At 33.1% G+C, this 18636-nt stretch overlaps 1 protein-coding gene across 4 annotated transcripts in view; it reads left to right on the top strand.

Annotated features, from left to right (window-relative positions):
- The first annotated feature begins 338 nt into the window (after positions 1 to 338).
- LOC127729074 (heterogeneous nuclear ribonucleoprotein 87F-like) overlaps positions 339 to 18636 on the top strand; it is a 30105-nt gene continuing 11807 nt past the window's right edge. For 2 of the 4 annotated variants that reach the window (XR_007994491.1, XR_007994490.1), the window contains exons 1-8: positions 339 to 470; positions 3122 to 3421; positions 5914 to 6124; positions 6995 to 7102; positions 7904 to 7960; positions 12946 to 13095; positions 13305 to 13421; positions 13680 to 13735. Coding sequence is in view for 2 of the 4 variants with exons in the window: in XM_052236728.1 (XP_052092688.1) it covers positions 429 to 470; positions 3122 to 3421; positions 5914 to 6124; positions 6995 to 7102; positions 7904 to 7960; positions 12946 to 13095; positions 13305 to 13421; positions 13680 to 13714 (1020 nt within the window). In the remaining 2 variants the exon portion in view is untranslated. Of the gene's footprint in view, positions 471 to 3121; positions 3422 to 5913; positions 6125 to 6994; positions 7103 to 7903; positions 7961 to 12945; positions 13096 to 13304; positions 13422 to 13679; positions 13736 to 15218; positions 15731 to 18636 lie in introns of those variants that run through there. The other 2 variants (XM_052236729.1, XM_052236728.1) reach the window with 2 other exon arrangements.

Below are 18636 nucleotides of genomic sequence, written 5' to 3'. Positions count from 1 at the left end.
ATCTGGGGTTTTGCTTTTTCTTTTGTGTTTATTTTTTCTCTATTCTATATTTTGTCATATATCATTAAGAATTAATAATGATCATTGTAATAAATTATTTGTAATTCATGATACTGCTCTCTTAGGGCGTCCTTGATTGACAATAAAAATATTGTATTGTATTGTATAAGAGCCACTGCTCTGACAAGTGTTTGAAGCTCGTCTGAGTTGTCTCTCAAACTGGCCTGAGCTGTCTTTAAATGTGGTTCGAGTTGTTTTTTAGATTGGTCCGAGTTGTCTTGGTCCCATTTGCTTGTGGTGCGAGTTGTCCTGATTCCGGTAAGAATATGGTACGAGTTGACATATTCAAATCACGTGGTTCTTTGCGTTTGCTTTCAGCGGCACATAACTTATCCACACGTGTGACAAAGGAAATTCACAAATACATCATGGACTATGGAAATTACGGTGGAGGAAGAGGCAGAGGAGGAGTATGAATTTTTTCGCTCGATTTGATTTTAATCCCATATTCGAATTACTGGTATTGTACCAGTTATCGTCAGATAATCACCAGGTTTTCTTCACTTTGGTTTGATGAGCCTACAATCGAAATTTGAAATATTGTTATGATATGACTATGTATTAAGGGTTGCCAAGTGTTTGATATAATTCTATATAGTAGAAGGCTCTAATTTATCTCCTTTGTTAACTATAAATCGAGGGTCTGTCATTACGACATAAGTGTGTTAATTTTATTGACCGGCCATGTTGTTTGATAAACCTTGGGTGTCGGATCCGTTCGCTCCCAAAACACCTTCGCAACCTACATGTACACGTTCGCCCCTGGGTCCGTTCGCATCCTATTTTAATTCAAATACCGGTTGATGTTTTTTACTTTTAGAAGAATATATCAAAATATTTATATTTTTATGAATAAAAATTCGTGTATTTTTTTTAATGAAATACTTTTTTTGTGATTAATTATTAACAATAGGCCAGTTCAGGGATACCGTAGTTAGTTGAATCTGTCATGTGATTTCCATCACCATGTGACCAAAATGTAGGCATCGTTACTTCCAACACATGTTGAGTAAACGGGTGAAAGATTTTGATCTTATACTGCACAAAATATTTGGAAATTAAAATCTGATAATTTCGTCAGCCTCCCTTAAGTGGTACGGGAATGAAGATTACGTACTTACAGAACATAAATTAATTCTAAACTACCCTGCAGAATGACGATTCTTAAAGTGCTTGAAACTTTAATAGAGCAGGTATATAGGCGCGCCTTCTGTGTGGTAAATAACGTCATAAAGGCGTGCGAAATTGACGATATTTTCCGGTGAGACATGATTCTAGAAATGGCCTATTGTGATTTATGTAAGATTGCTGTTAATTCATAATTGGTATTTACAAAGCTAATTTGGTATTATATTCATGTGTTTGGTGTAAAGTAAAATACAAGTACTAAGTAGTTAGCTTGGTAGGAGTGAAACTGAAAACAATGAAGATTTTAAATGAAAAAAATAAAGATACATTGTAACAGCTTGTGACAAGTTTGATACATGTAGCTGTTTGGAATCTTCTGTCTTTCTTTAACAATCTTTGAGACGAATGACTTAGTCTTTGATCATGATAACAATATTCATTATTCATATCTTGGAAATAATCAGTCAGGAGAATGACTTAAATAAATGATTAAGAAGTCAATGATTCTGTTTGAAGTAAGTGTTGTTTTTCTTTAATAATCACCTATATAAGTAGTACAAATAAATCACTAGACTAAGTGATATAATTTTATTGCAGCTTTAAATATTAATTATAATGATCCAGGGACTAATTATGTTGCTAAAATTATCAGAACCAACCTCTGTGTTAATATGATGACCAGTCATGTCAGGTGATGACCTTGTACTGAATCTGGGATAATGACATGAAAATCACTTGTTTAAGAACCATACCTCTAGTTTGTTAAAAAAAATAATTTCTTTTAAGTTTTATTACACCCCAAAACAGTGAAATTTTGGTCGCAAACAGTAAAATTTTATTATAAAATCTGTAATATGAAACCTTGGTTTTTACAGGATAAAACTCCCACTGCTGGGAAAAATCTGTTAAGAAAGTATTAGATCATTATGTAAAGCATCATTATAGCATTTTTATGTCTCGCCGTAGTAGATAGGGCATTAATTTTTACCCTTGTCTGTCTGTACATGTACGTTCGTATGTCCCAAAATTGGTTTCCGATCTCTAACTTAAGTTTGCCTCAACCAAATGTTATGAAACATATATACACAATGCTTATTACCACAAAACACAGATCAAGTTCGAATTTTGGTGGTGTCACATTTACCGTTCTGGAGTTATGCCCCTTTACAAATGGCAAAATTGCTGAACTTTTCGTTTCCGTTTTCTAACTTTAGTTTGCCTCAACCAAATGTTATGAAACATATACACAATGCTTATTAACACAAAACACAGATCAAGTTCAAATTTTGGTGGTGTCACTTTTAGCTCTAGAATTATGCCCTTTTACAAATGGAAAAATTGCTGAAATATTCGTTTCTGTTCTCTAACTTTAGTTTGCCTCAACCAAATGTTTTGAAACTTATACACAATGCTTATTACCACAAAACACAGATCAAGTTTGAACTTTGGTGGTGTCACTTTTACCGTTCTAGAATCATGCCCTTTTACAAATGGAAAAATTGCAGAAATATTCATTTCTGTTCTCTAACTTTAGTTTGCCTCAACCAAATGTTATGAAACTTATACACAATGCTTATTACCACAAAACACAGATAAAGTTTGAATTTTGGTGATGTCACTTTTACCGTTCTGGAGTTATGCCCCTTTACAAATGGAAATGGCAAAATTGCTGAAATATTCGTTTCTGTTCACTCACTTTAGTTTGCCTTTTTAAGATTTTGACAGAATCAATAATCAGTTAGTTGGTAAAAATTAAAGATCTATCAGTAATAAAATTTTCAAAAAAATGTTTTAATTCTATGTATGCCCTGGATAATGTCTGATCTCTCAACTTGGAAAGTCGCATGAAATTTTGCTTAGGCACCAGACAATTTTAAATGTATATGAAAATACAACCCTTTTCCTAATTTTGTACTTTTTTGTGAATGTTTAGGGAAGAAGAGGATCAGGAAAGAAATTTGGTGAACCTGAAGATCCAGAGTCGGAGCAATTTAGAAAATTATTTATTGGTGGATTAAGTTACGAAACAGATGAGGAAGGACTCAAAGAACATTTTGGACAATGGGGAGAAATTGTAGATGTTGTTGTCATGAGAGATCCTCAGAGCAAGCGGTCAAGGGGCTTTGGTTTTGTAACTTTCAAAGAATCTCAAAATGTGGATGATTCACAGAATTGTCGACCACACAAACTAGATGGAAGAGAAGTCGAAACTAAAAGAGCTATGCGTAGAGAGGTATGTGTAATGTTTTTTTGTGAAATTTGTAAATGCAATGTATTATTAAGAAAATAGATATTGAATAAATGTAAATGAGACAGTACACCATATATTAAAACATGGAAGGCCATACAGAGATGTTTACATGTTGTTACTTACATTTGTAAATATGCATCATTTGAACTCTCAGTCTCGTGGACAGTCGTTTCATGTGCAATCCTACCACATCTCAATATTTTATATTTTACGTTTTGTAATATACTATCAAACAAAATTCATGTCTCATCATACATTTGTACTTCAGAATTAAATGGAGAAATACATTTAGCTTCCCCTGCAGATATATGAATGAGGAAAAAAACTTACAGCTAAAATTGATCTAAAAAACATTAAATATAAGTTATATACTGAAATGCCATAACATCTTTCTCTTGTGAGATTTTTGTTTGTAAATTGTTTGCAGATGGATAGTTGTCTAATTCCACATCATACTACATCAGCTAATATGAAGATTAATTGACAATGATCATGATGATATTCATTTGATCAAATAATTTTGATACTTAGATTACTATATTGTCAATTAATCATAACCCTTTCACTGATAGCCACCCTGACAGAAGACAATGCCTTCCCTAGCTATTCTGACACAAGTGAGACAACTTCATATTGAATATCAATAAAAACTTATCTGTAGTTATTTATGTCTTTATTTTATTCACTCGCTCCATGAACACAGTTTCCTTTATATTTTAAATAATTTTTTGTCAGAAAAAAATCAAATAGATCTGGTAATTTTTCGGCATTGAAATACATAAAATTCATGAAATTCATCTATCATGTCTATTCATGCTATATGACCCAAAATCGTAAATTTTTAACCCAAAAGTTTGAATATTTTTACGAGGTTACATGGTTGTACAAATTCCTTACACCGAATGATGTCCATTCCGAATGTTTCTGTACATAAAACGGCATTTTATGTCAAAATAGTATACTAGTCTGCTTTCAATTCTTCCAAATTCTTTCAGAAATAATGTTCCCTTATTACGAATTCCAGTATAATCCGTAAATTTCATTTGATTTTGACACAGTTTTCAACAAACGGTGGCCATGTTTATACTTTCATCCGGGCACTAAACAAATAAAGATAGCATACATGTATGTGTTCGCAATGTTTTTCAGTGGGAAATATAAAAGAGGTATGCCGATCCCGGGTAAAAGGGGACTCATCATCAGCTGTCTGAAGCGTGAATCCTATTAACCGGGGATTCGTTGGCGAAAGGGTTAATGTTATTCCATTTAATGAATAAGATGTTTCATAAATACTTATATATTAAAAAGTGCATTTGTAGAATAACTAGGCCAAAAAACAAATATGTGTGTTTATGCATATGGTTACCTTCATAAAAAAGACAGTTGGTCAGAATTTACAGAGAAAAAAATTGGGTTCACCAGAGGTAAAATCCTGTAGCACAAATAAAGAATTCATTCCCTTCAGTCCCCTCTTGTCTTGCTTTATCCTTTCACTGTGAACAAGTTTTCACAAGACTGCTATTTCATTCAGTGCACATACAAATTCTGAATTGATTTGTGCATACCATCCTGGTGACCTGCATTCACTGTATTTTAATGAGATTTGCCTCTTCATCCAATATACATGTATCATATGCAAAAGTTAATTTATGCATATGGTCTATATTAGGGATATCTACTTCTTCATTAATTATATCGTATTCAATGGTAGCCAACATATATATATATGTCACACCTATTTGTATAAATTAACTCCCATGATAGCAAGTACTGTCAGGAAATAGTGCTAGGTTGGAATATCTTGTTTAAAGTTAAAGTTTGTTGTTGAAAATGGTGGGTTGGTGGAAATAAAGTTTTCATTTGTGCTACAGGAGATGATTCATTTGAAATAAAAACATGAGTAATAAGAAAGAAAACACATTCATGGAGTAAAATTAATTAAGGAATAGAATGATGTATGATTATACCTGAAAATTGATCTAAAATGATTCTGAGACAAATATTTGTCACTCCAATTCTGGGTCTGCAATTCCATGTTTTCTATATGAACTCCACTCTGACATCCCATAGCCCCAGGAACTCCAAAACTCCATTCTGACATATATCACAGCCCCAGGAAGTCCAAAACTCCACTCTGACATCCAACAGCCCCAGGAAGTCCAAAACTCCACTCTGACATCCAACAGCCCCAGGAAGTCCAAAACTCCACTCTGACATCCCACAGCCCCAGGAAGTCCAAAACTCCACTCTGACATCCCACAGCCCCAGGAAGTCCAAAACTCCACTCTGACATCCCTCAGCCCCAGGAAGTCCAAAAAAGTGTGGAAGACATGGTAGCAATCTTGGATTAAGCTTAAGATACCAGGTGAGTGATAATACACATAATATAAGTAAATACATACTTTACTTATTGTTATTTTCAGATTGTATTAGTGAATTGTTCCGAATGATGACTTGTTATTTTGTTTTTATAGGACTCCAATGACCCAGACGTACAGCAGACATGTAAAAAACTTTTTATTGGAGGGATGAAAGATGGCACTGATGAACAAGATCTGCGTGATGTATTTGAACAATACGGATCTATTAAGGAAGTAAATGTACCAGTAGACAAAGCAACAGGCAAACTCAAAGGATTTGCCTTCATAGAATTTGAGGATTATGATCCTGTTGATAAATGTGTTTGTTAGTATGATTACATAGTATATCTGGTTCTGATCATAAAGTGATATCTTGTGTGAATAATATTGTGATGATAACTGATATAGAGGCTAAGTAATAATGCATTTTTTAGACAATTTGCAACAAAGTCCAGCTTGGCTTATAATATGCTGAATGTTAGGAGTCCATCTGTCTTTACATCAACATACCGTATAGAGGGTTATTTTCGCGGGTGAGAAATTTCGCAATTTTCATTGAATAAGGTATATGAAAAATTTTGGTGGTTATTATTTTGGCGGATTTAAAACTTTTATCAATACCTTTGCATGTGCCCTTTTAAATTGGCGGAATTTATTTTAGCAATTTTGTTCTATCTGCGAAAAATAAGCGAAAATTTACACCCCGCGAAAATAACCCCCTATACGGTATCAGTTTGCAGACAACATTTTTTAATCACTACACAGTATCTGTTCCAACTTTGTATGCCATAAATGCCACATGGGGTGAGGAAAACCGCTATTGTATTCTAAGTTAAATTTGTAAAAGAAACAGCAGCTAGTGATAGACAGTAATTTGGTCAAAATTTTGGTTTCTTGATTTAATCTTTTGAACAATATGTCAACCTGTACTTTAGTTGGATAGATAATGGCCAATGAGGTGAGGAAGACCCTCAAATATTTTGGGGTCATTAGATCAAAGGTCAATGTCACCACAGCTAATGATAGACTGAAACTGTCATCATTGAAAAATATGTATAATTTGTACCAAACTTGGTTTGATTACCTATCTATCATTGAGAGTACATATTCATATAATATATAGCACTTTCTTTTGTCTGAGTAGGCAAATAGGTTATAAAGATTTACTTCACAACTGAAACATTGTTATTTATAGTGATGAAATATTTTACTCTATCTGGGAAAAGTGTGGAAGTAAAAAAGGCAAAGAAAAAGGATGGTGAAGGAGGGGGTCGTGGTGGGGGAAGAGGTGGCGGCAGAGGAGGTAAGAAGGATTGTTTCATTTGGTAGTTTTCTGATCAGTTATGTCCCTTAGAAATGTCACATGTGGAAACAAAATGACAAACAATTCAAAACAAGAGTACTAACTGCCTGATTTATATACAAAATAATAAACAAAAAACAAATATATAATATACAGCTACCAACTGCAACCACTGAATTATTGGCTCCTGACTTGAGACAGGAACTCCTATATCTCAATAGTTTCCAAATAACATATTTGCTACAGTCAAGGGTCTTGCTTTTTTTATTGGTTCTTGACCCCAAAAAAGTGAATACATCATCTTTCCCCCTCAGATATATCAAACTCTTTGAACGAATACATTTGTCTTTCAAAAATATCCAGGTAACATTAATTCAAAGAAAACGACCAAACATAAATGTTTCACTTCAGATATTAAATGATTGAATTTGAAGCTGAGAAAAATCCACCCCATTATTTGATGTTGAGAAATAGATGAGAGATTTTTATTAGGTAAAACAAAATAAATCTCTTATGTTTCCATCCTTCGGAACAGGTTTTCCTTATCTTGTTATGTTGTCCTTTTTATGCCCTGCCTTCGATAGTAAGGGGGCATATTGTTTTCTGGTCCATGCGTCTGTCAGTCTTATCATTTGTCATGTGTCCAGTTAAAATATTAGGTTAATGTAGTTTACAATATAGGATGGTCAAATCAACTTGAAGTTCAGTAAACATGTTCAGTATGATGTGAATCTTTCAAATTTTATGCCAATATTTTTCTGTTTACTAATTACAATGCTTTAATTTCATGTTTATTTTCAGGTAGGGGAGGTCAAGGTGGTGGATATGGAGGTCAAAGTGGTGGATATGGAGGTCAAGGTAATTTTATTTGGTCATATAAGTGGTGCTCTGACAAACTAAAGGAACCATTATAAAGCAAAATAAAATGACATATGATATTATAACACATTCTGTTGATTTGTTCAAATGCTCTAGTTGTAAATGTTATTGATTCAGTATAAAGAAAACAATTCCAGATAAAATATTGGTTGAAAAATTGAGGCTATATAAGCAATCTGAATGCATGTAATATAGTACTTTTTATACGACCCCAAAATTTTTGCGGTCGTATATTGGTATGACGTTGGCGTTGTCGGCGTCGTCCGAAGACACATTGGTTTTCTAACTCTTAACTTTAGTTTAAGTGAATGGATCTCTATGAAATTTTACCATAAGGTTCAATACCACAAAAGGAAGGTTGGGATTGATTTTGGGGGTTATGGTACCAACAGTTAAGGAATTAGGGGCCAAAAATATGCATTTTTGTAACTTCCAGACATAACTTGTGTGTAAGTGTATGGATCTCTCTGACATTGTACCACAAAGTTCCATATCACAAAGGGAATGCTGGGATTGATTTTGGGGGTAATTGCCTCAAAATTTTAGGAAGTAGGGGCCAAAAAAGGGGCAAAAAACAAGCATTTTTCTAGTTTCATGATAATAATTTGTGTGTAAGTGTATGAATCTTTCTTAAATTGTACTAAAAGGTTCCATATCACAAAGGGAAAGCTAGAATTTAGTTTGGGGTAATTGCTCAAAACGTTTAGGAATTAGGGGCCAAAAAGGGGCCAAAAATAAGCATTTTTCTAGTTTCCAGACAATTGCTTGTGTTCAAGTGTATGGATCTCTCTGAAATTGTACTGCAAGGTACCATACCACAAAGGGAAGGCTGGGATTGATTTTGGGGGTAATTGCCTCAAAATTTTAGGAATTAGGGGTAAAAAAGGGGCAAAAAACAAGCATTTTTCTAGTTTCAGGACAATAACTTGTGTGTGAGTGTATGGATCTTTATGAAATTGTACTACAAGGTCCCATATCACAAAGGGAAAGCTGGGTTTGAGTTTGGGGGTAATTGCCCTAAACGTTTAGGAATTTGGGGCCTAAAAACAAGCATTTTTATACGACCGCAAAAAAATTTTTGTGGTCGTATATTGGTATGACGTTGGCGTCGTCCGGCGTCGTCGTCGTCGTCGTCTGGCGTCGTCCGAAGACACATTGGTTTTCGCACTCTAACTTTAGTTTAAGTGAATGGATCTTTATGAAATTTTACCACAAGGTTCAATACCACAAAAGGAAGGTTGGGATTGATTTTGGGGGTTATGGTAATAACAGTAAAGGAAAAAGGGGCCAAAAATAAGCATATTTGTAACTTCCAGACATAACTTGTGTGTTAGTGTATGGATCTCTCTGACATTGTACCACAAGGTTCCATATCACTAAAGGAATGCTGGGATTGATTTTGGGGGTAATTGCCTCCAAATTTTAGGAATTAGGGGCCAAAAAAGGGGCAAAAAACAAGCATTTTTCTAGTTTCATGACAATAACTTGTGTGTAAGTGTATGGATCTTTCTGAAATTGTACTACAAGGTTCCATATCACAAAGGGAAAGCTGGGTTTGAGTTTGGGGGTAATTGCCCTAATCGTTTAGGAATTTGGGGCCAAAAAGGGGCCAAAAAACACATTTTTTTCTAGTTTCCAGACAATAACTTGTGTTCAAGTGTATGGATCTCTCTGAAATTGTACTGCAAGGTACCATACCACAAAGGGAAGGCTGGGATTGAGTTTGGGGGTGATGAATCATAATGGGGGTTCAAAAAATTTTAGGGGGGGGATTTATTTTTTTTTCCTTTTTTTTCTTTTTTTCCTTTTCTGTTTCTTTTAAAATTTTCCATTTTAAGTTGGTTATTTCTGATTTATATTTAAAATCAAATAATAATGATATGGTAGGAGATACACACCAAACAGGATGTGTAAATTATTATATAATAAGTATTGTGCAATAGCAAGAAATTTTCAATTGCACAGTATTGCACAATAGCAAGAAATCTTCAATTGCACAGTATTGCGCAATAGCAAGAAATCTTCAATTGCACAGTATTGCGCAATAGCAAGAAATATCCAATAGCACAATATTGCGCAATAGCAAGAAATTGTCAATTGTACAGTATTGCGCAATAGCAAGAAATATTTAATAGCACAGGATTGTGCAAAAGAAGATACTTCCTATAAATTGCTTATTTCTTGACCAATTTCAATGGGGTTTTATTCTTGATTTCATGGGGTTCTTTAATATGCTGAATCTAACCGTGTATTTAGTTTTTGGATTTTGGGCCCCGTTTTTAAATTGGTCCACATTGAGGTCCAAAGGGTCCAAAATTAAACTTTGTTTGATTTCATCAAAAATTGAATTATTGGGGTTCTTTGATATGCCGAATCTAACTGTGTATTTAGATTCTTAAATTTTGGTTCCGTTTTCAAATTGGTCTACATTAAGGTCCAAAGGGTCCAAAATTAAACTTAGTTTGATTTTAACAAAAATTGAATTCTTAGGGTTCTTTGATATGCTGAATCTAAACATGTATTTAGATTTTTGATTATGGGCCCAGTTTTCAAGTTGGTCCAAATCGGGGTCCAAAATTAAACTTTGTTTGATTTCAACAAAAATTGAATATATGGGGTTCTTTGATATGCTGAATCAAACCATGTATTTAGATTTTTGATTTTTGGGCCCCGTTATCAACTTTGTCCACATTGAGGTCAAAAGGGTCCAAAATTAAACTTTGTTTGATTTCATCAAAAATTGAATTATTGGGGTTCTTTGATATGCCGAATCTAACCGTGTATTTAGATTCTTAATTTTTGGTTCCGTTTTCAAATTGGTCTACATTAAGGTCCAAAGGGTCCAAAATTAAACTTAGTTTGATTTTAACAAAAATTGAATTCTTAGGGTTCTTTGATATGCTGAATCTAAACATGTATTTAGATTTTTGATTATGGGCCCAGTTTTCAAGTTGGTCCAAATCGGGGTCCAAAATTAAACTTTGTTTGATTTCAACAAAAATTGAATATATGGGGTTCTTTGATATGCTGAATCTAACCATGTATTTAGATTTTTTGATTTTTGGGCCCCGTTATCAACTTTGTCCACATTGAGGTCAAAAGGGTCCAAAATTAAACTTTGTTTGATTTCATCAAAAATTGAATTATTGGGGTTCTTTGATATGCCGAATCTAACCGTGTATTTAGATTCTTAATTTTTGGTTCCGTTTTCAAATTGGTCTACATTAAGGTCCAAAGGGTCCAAAATTAAACTTAGTTTGATTTTAACAAAAATTGAATTCTTAGTGTTCTTTGATATGCTGAATCTAAACATGTATTTAGATTTTTGATTATGGGCCCAGTTTTCAAGTTGGTCCAAATCGGGGTCCAAAATTAAACTTTGTTTGATTTCAACAAAAATTGAATATATGGGGTTCTTTGATATGCTGAATCTAACCATGTATTTAGATTTTTGATTTTTGGGCCCCGTTATCAACTTTGTCCACATTGAGGTCAAAAGGGTCCAAAATTAAACTTTGTTTGATTTCATCAAAAATTGAATTATTGGGGTTCTTTGATATGCCGAATCTAACTGTGTATTTAGATTCTTAATTTTTGGTTCCGTTTTCAAATTGGTCTACATTAAGGTCCAAAGGGTCCAAAATTAAACTTAGTTTGATTTTAACAAAAATTGAATTCTTAGGGTTCTTTGATATGCTGAATCTAAACATGTATTTAGATTTTTGATTATGGGCCCAGTTTTCAAGTTGGTCCAAATCGGGGTCCAAAATTAAACTTTGTTTGATTTCAACAAAAATTGAATATATGGGGTTCTTTGATATGCTGAATCTAACCATGTATTTAGATTTTTGATTTTTGGGCCCCGTTATCAACTTTGTCCACATTGAGGTCAAAAGGGTCCAAAATTAAACTTTGTTTGATTTCATCAAAAATTGAATTCTTGGGGTACTTTGATATGCTGAATCTAACCATGTATTTAGATTTTGGATATTGGACCATAATAGGTGAATGTCCAATTTAAAATTTTTAAGTTCTTAGACCACATTCAATCTGTGTTAGAAACCTATGCTGTGTCAAATATTTAATCACAATCCAAATCCAAAGCTGTATCAAGCTTGAATGTTGTGTCCATACTTCCCCCAACTGTTCAGGGTTCGACCTCTGCGGTCGTATCAAGCTGCGCCCTGCGGAGCATTTTATTCTAGTTTCCAGACAATAACTTGTGTTCAAGTGTATGGATCTCTCTGAAATTGTACTGCAAGGTACCATACCACAAAGGGAAGGCTGGGATTGAGTTTGGGGGTGATGAATCATAAGGGGGTTCAAAAAATTTGGGGGAGGGATTTTTTTTTTCTTTATCATTTTTCATTTTAAATTGGTTATTTCTGATTTATATATAAAAGCAAATAATAATGATATGGTTTGAATAGGTAAATTAAAATTTTTTAAGTTCTTAGACCACATTCATTCTGTGTCAGAAACCTATGCTGTGTCAAATATTTAATCACAATCCAAATTCAGTGCTGTATCAAGCTTGAATGTTGTGTCCATACTTGCCCCAACTGTTCAGAGTTCGACCTCCGCGGTCGTATCAAGCTGCGCCCAGCGGAGCATTTTATTAAATTATGTGCTCTGTGCTTAAAAATGTGCTGTATCAGTTGCTTTCTTATCAAACTCACAAAATTTGCATTTAATTCGAAAATATGAATAAATATTATTTTATAGCCTAATTAAATTTTTATCATGTTTATTATCAATATAATTATTTCTATTTGAAAATATTCTTCACATATTGATGTAATCATGTTCTTTTAATTAGTAACCAGTTTTCATATGGTATGAACATTTTGACTTCACAATACATGACATGTTTTAGCCAATAGAATATACAGATTACATCAAAGGACGACCTACCATCAATATATCATTGAGTAAGATAAAAGCACAAGTATGTATTTTATTAGCAGGAGGCTACCAGAGCTATGGCGGTGGTTATGGTGGAGGTTATGACGATGGTAGTGGTGGTTACAACCAAAGTAGTACATATAACCAAGGTTACAGTGATGGTGGATACAGTGCGGGTGGATATGGTGGTGGATATGGAGGTGGACAAGGTATGCACACAAGACATCAATAGTTATGTCAAAACTGTGCATCGCTGGAATGACCAGTCAACTCATTACAATAACAGAGTAAACAGACTTGACAGTCTTCTCAAATTTGTAACAAGTGGTTTGTTTCAAACAGTTTTAACAGCCATTTTAATTTGCCAACAGGTAAACAAAATACACATTTATTTAATGTATTGCGTATTATATTACAGGGGGAGGTGACTATAATCAACAGTTTGGACAAAGTTACACAGGGAATTCTGGTGGAGGACCAATGAGGGGACAGTATGGTAACAAACGAGGAGGCGGAGGAGGAGGACCTTATCAGAGTAATAATTATGTTTTTGGAAGCATTATCATTATTCAGTGAAATTATTAATTCTATAGACTCGCACACACATACATGCATGTTATGAATGAATAAATAGTAATGTGGCTCTCACAAAACAAAAACCTTAGGGTAAATATTGATGGTTAATTATTTTGAATCTACATGATTTATGAGTGTTATTTCTTCAAAGATTTTTTGTGAAAACAGACGCAGGTATTTATTTTTGTTCTTTTTTACACCAACTTTTTCATTACAGGTGGAGGAAGAGGTAGAGGCGGTTACAACAGATAAATCATACTCAACAATTTTTAGGTAATGTCTCAGGTTAAAGACAATAATCAGGGATTGTTTAAAATGAAAGAAGGGGATACATTTAATACTGTTTGTCAAAACAATTGTATTAAGCAACTATATTTGACCTGTACTACAGACAAACCTATTTTAAAAAAGTTAATGTGCAGTTTTAAAATTTTTTAATGCCCCCGACATCACAGAGGGGGCATTAAGTTTTACCCTTGTCCATCTGTACGTCCAAAAGTTGGTTTCCATTCTCTAACTTTAGTCTGCCTCAACCAAATGTTATGAAACTTATACACAATGCTAAATACCACAAAACACTGATCAAGTTTGAATTTTGGTGGATCACTTTAACCATTCTAGAGTTATGCCACTTTACAAATGGAAAAATTGCTGAATTTTTCGTTTCTGTTCTCTTAAGTTAGCCTCAACCAAATGTTATGAAACTTATACACAATGCTTATTACTACAAAACTCAGATCAAATTTTTAATTTTGGGGTGTCAATTTTACTGTCCTAGAGTTATGCCACTTTACTTTTTCGTTTCTGTTCTCTTTACTTAAGTTAGCCTCAACCTAATGTTATGAAACTTATACACAATACTTATTACCACAAAACTCAGATCAAGTACAAATTTGGGTAGTGTCACTTTTACCTTTTTCAGTTATGTCCCTTTATAACTTTATATGATATGCAAGCGGGGGCATCATTTGTGTCCCATGGACACATTCCCCATTTATTATTACATAATCACATCTGATGAGAAATTTTAGCATGGCAATTTATCAAAAGCAGAATAAAATTGCAGAAGATAATGAAGGATGAGGATTTTGTCAAAAAGAATGAATCTATAACCATAGAAAAGAAGGGTACTGTCTTAGTTATGATAGCTATGTATGTTACCCTTGTTCAATGGTCATGACATGATCAGTTTCAAGCTGTTTGACTTTTAATTGGCTGGAAACAAGAACTGTTCTAATAGATGTTTTGTATTGACTTAGAATCCCTAGATATTAAAGTTATAGTAATTCATCATTTAAAACATACAAATAATTATATACAGCATGGGATTAAAAAGGAGGCACAATAGAATTTTTTTAATATTTGAATTTGATTCAACTTTAAAAAAGAATATGTGTTTCAGGTTTCATATTAAACTTTAGCTAGCTAGGTAGGTAGGGGAAATTAATAATCATAAACAAAAATGTTGCTTATATTGTATAGCACAACATGGCTTGAAGGGAAAAAACCTGAAACATTTTTCTTTTGATCCAACTCAATGCTTAGACAAAATGAACATTAAATAATCTAGAAATATTAAATGTTGTTAAATGTATGCTGTTAAGCATGAAGACTGAAATTGTCTTGTGTAAAATAAGACTTGGTTTCAAATGTCCAAATAACTTATGATGGTTTAGTGTTTTATAATTCACTGTAAATTAAAAATGTCAGTATAATTATTGCATTCATTAATAATATTTACTCTTGATTACATTAGGCAGGTATATAGAGACTAGGCAAGAAGTAGGACACAACCACTGTAGGCATCCCCTTGTTAGGCAAGGATTAGGATATTCAACATGTGCTCATTAATATTATCATATTAGGTGATGACTACAGTATTCAACTAGATTTCATAAGCATCCCCATTTTAGGCGATGACTATGTTGTTCAGCAAGTGTCCATAGGCATCCCAGTGTTAGGTAGATGCTAAGAGATAATAGTGAACATCTTCAATGCCATAAATACAAGGATTATATATTCAACATTTGGTCTATTTCAACGTATTTAAGACTGATATTCATAGAGTAGCTGTAGGATATCAAAACACTATGGATTTATATACCTGTGTAAAAATTGCCAATACCTGACAATCTGATTGTCAGTTTTAATGTATTATCCTGTGATAAATGTTGTGTGTCTCGTAACAGAAAGTTACAACTTTTTTAATGATCATGTCAACCATCTGTTAATAGTTTACTGTCATCAATTAAAAATATTTTAGAAGTATCCATATTTTTTCAGTGTTAGATTGTATTCCTTTGTAATTTTATGCCCAGCACTGATTAGCACTGATTACTTTCAATTAAGACAAAGTAGAGATATTGCTGTCTGTGTTTCAGGGATTTTTCTGGGGTACTTTTTTTTATATTATAAATATTTATATTTAAATGTGGTTTTTCAGTTGTTTTATTTGATGCACTGGGACTATCTTTCTGTTGTTTCTAATTCTTTCAGTGTATTGTTAGTGTTTTAGTTTCTTAAGCGTGTTTATGAACGCACCTCTACACTCCACTTGTTAAGCCCCAAAAGTTCAGCTGCATGTTTGGCACTTATAAACCTACCTCATACAGATCCTTTTCATTGAGGTCACTTTGACTTATAATTGAGGCTTGAATGACTTTTTGAGGTCTAGATAGCCTCTTTGGTACCTATTGTATTATGAAGCCTATATTTCACCATTACAATCCCCTTGTTAATTCCAGTTTGTTTTGGAAATATGAATGACAATGATGTTCATTTAACCCTCAAGTGACTTTTGTCAGATATAATTTAGGTTCATTGGTCAGAGGCACATAATATATCAATGATTATTTTAAACTAAAGGGTTCATTAGATCATCAAAAACATTTGATTAATGGGTCCAGTACATCTGTTTGGTTACTGAAGTGGACATTACATGTCTTGGCATTAACCATGTCAGATATAGATTTAAACATACTCTGATCAGTTGCTCTATCCAGCCATTCTGAATTTAGGGTATTTTCTATTGATGCCTTACCAGTTACTCAGATAATCTTTTGACCAATTAACCGGTAGTTAAGTTGGTGTTAAAAGGCATTATCAATAGTACCCTACGTATTTATGATACGATAAATTGAAATTTATTCTTGGGCATGGCTATGCTTTGACCATTTCTGGTGAAGTTTTACTTTTAATAATTCGATTCTACCGTATCTACTATGAAGTTTGTAATAACTTTAGATTGAGAAGATGAAAATCTTCTTGATCTCGTCGAATTGACAATGTCTGAAACTGTCGATTGTTTCATTTTCTCTGGTGTCTCAGAAAATAATGTGGAATGTTTCAACTTGAGATGATTAAGCGCGTTACTCGTACCATACATAAATCGATTTGCATTTCACCATTTTTGAGTCGGCATTTCATTTAAAGTATGACAAAACCTTGGACGTTGGAGGTGACATATTTACATGTAGGTCTACGCAATATTGAATCAAAAATGAAATAATTAAGTAAATATTAAGTAAATCGTAAAAAGTAAACAGCTTACAACTGTTCAAAATACATATATGCTAATTATGTTTCCTTAAGATTTTGCTCCACTGATCGCAAGTTGTCTTAGTGCTAATTAATTTTGTAAAATTAGAATGTTTTCAGTTTGTTTCACACAAATATAAAAAAGGGTGCAAAAGTGGTTCCTATCCAAGGGAGAATATTAATTCCATGAAGTGATTGCACAATGACTGGAATATTTTTTTATGAACTCAAATGGAGCGGTCATATAAAACAAAAAGCTCCCAACATTGTTGTACTTAAATAAATCTATCAACAACCTCATTAAAATTGAAATTCATTCAAATGTAACATGGAGAAGCGCTAGATCTTTGGTGACATTGTAATGAAAAGGTTTCACATTCTCATATGAAAAATCACTTCTGACATAAAAATAAAACCACTAACATGGTTCCAGATTTGTTACATGCACATAAACATAAGGCTAAGAAAAAGCAGTCTTTTTGGGAACTCTTCTGCATTTTTTTGTGAGCAGTGGAGTAACACATGGTACATAAAAAATATTCAAAATTAAGTTCAGAAAAATGCATTCTACTTTATGATATTGGTATTACAAATAGAAACATTTGAAGATATATCTATGAAGATTCGTCCAAAAAATGTAATCCTAGAAGAACTTAAACTGCTGATTCAGATAATGCTTTCTTGTATTCCAATATTGGTAATTGTACATTCAATAGCATATATATGGTGATGAAAAACGAGAATTTGTGTAAACAGAATTATATCTGTAAATCATGTAAATGTCAGGAAACTAAAGCAGCTAATTCTTTACAGTTCCTGAATAATTAATGCTGCTTTAATAGGGTAGTAAATGTTGATTCACTTCTGATAACTCTGATGGGATTTATTTTACCTCAATTTGTTGAATAAACTTTAGATTTGTGTGTGATACTAATTAACATTGGGATTTGGGCTTTGTACATAACGTGAGATTTCAAAAACTCCTCTAGAAGGGTACAAAGCCCTCAATGCTCAGAACAGGACCTCAGTAGTCTGTAGGGATAATTCATCACCAAGATCGTAGAGCTTCTGCTGAATATCATATAATAGGGACTTCCGTAACAATTACATGAAGATCAAATGAAGACATCTAGGGTTCAAGATAACAGATCAATTAGCAATAAATAGGTTCCTTCAGATAGGTAAGGTAGGTTCATATTTGATGTAGTTATATGCATATCTTGTATTGTCTTGGTTTTGATACCTGTCACTAACAACAAAGTTATAAACATGAAAATTTTATAAGAATTTGACAAAAGAAAGGAAATATTTATAAAACCAAAGCCCGTTTTTACCTGATATATACAAATATAGTTTTAAATTATGATTAGAAAAGTATTGATTTCACAGATTAAAATTTTAATTTCAATCATGATTCAGTCATACCCCTCCATTGCTTTAAAAATGCTCATTCACCCAGACACTGACTTTGATCATGCTCATTTAAAAAACATAAATAGGTTTTTGGTTTACTCTTTGGTAAAATATTTTTTTAAAGTAAATACCTTAAATATGGTCAACAGGTGTCAAAAAGCAGATTAATATGTTAACCTATAAAGCATGTACATTCAATAATTCGAGATTTAATTACATGCTGT

This window comes from Mytilus californianus, unplaced genomic scaffold, assembly GCF_021869535.1.
Source record: "Mytilus californianus isolate M0D057914Y unplaced genomic scaffold, xbMytCali1.0.p SCAF_2, whole genome shotgun sequence".
Classification (NCBI taxonomy): Eukaryota; Metazoa; Mollusca; class Bivalvia; order Mytilida; family Mytilidae; genus Mytilus; species Mytilus californianus.
The sequence above is the reverse complement of the archived record's forward strand: the minus strand, read 5'-3'. Positions and strand labels throughout refer to the sequence as shown.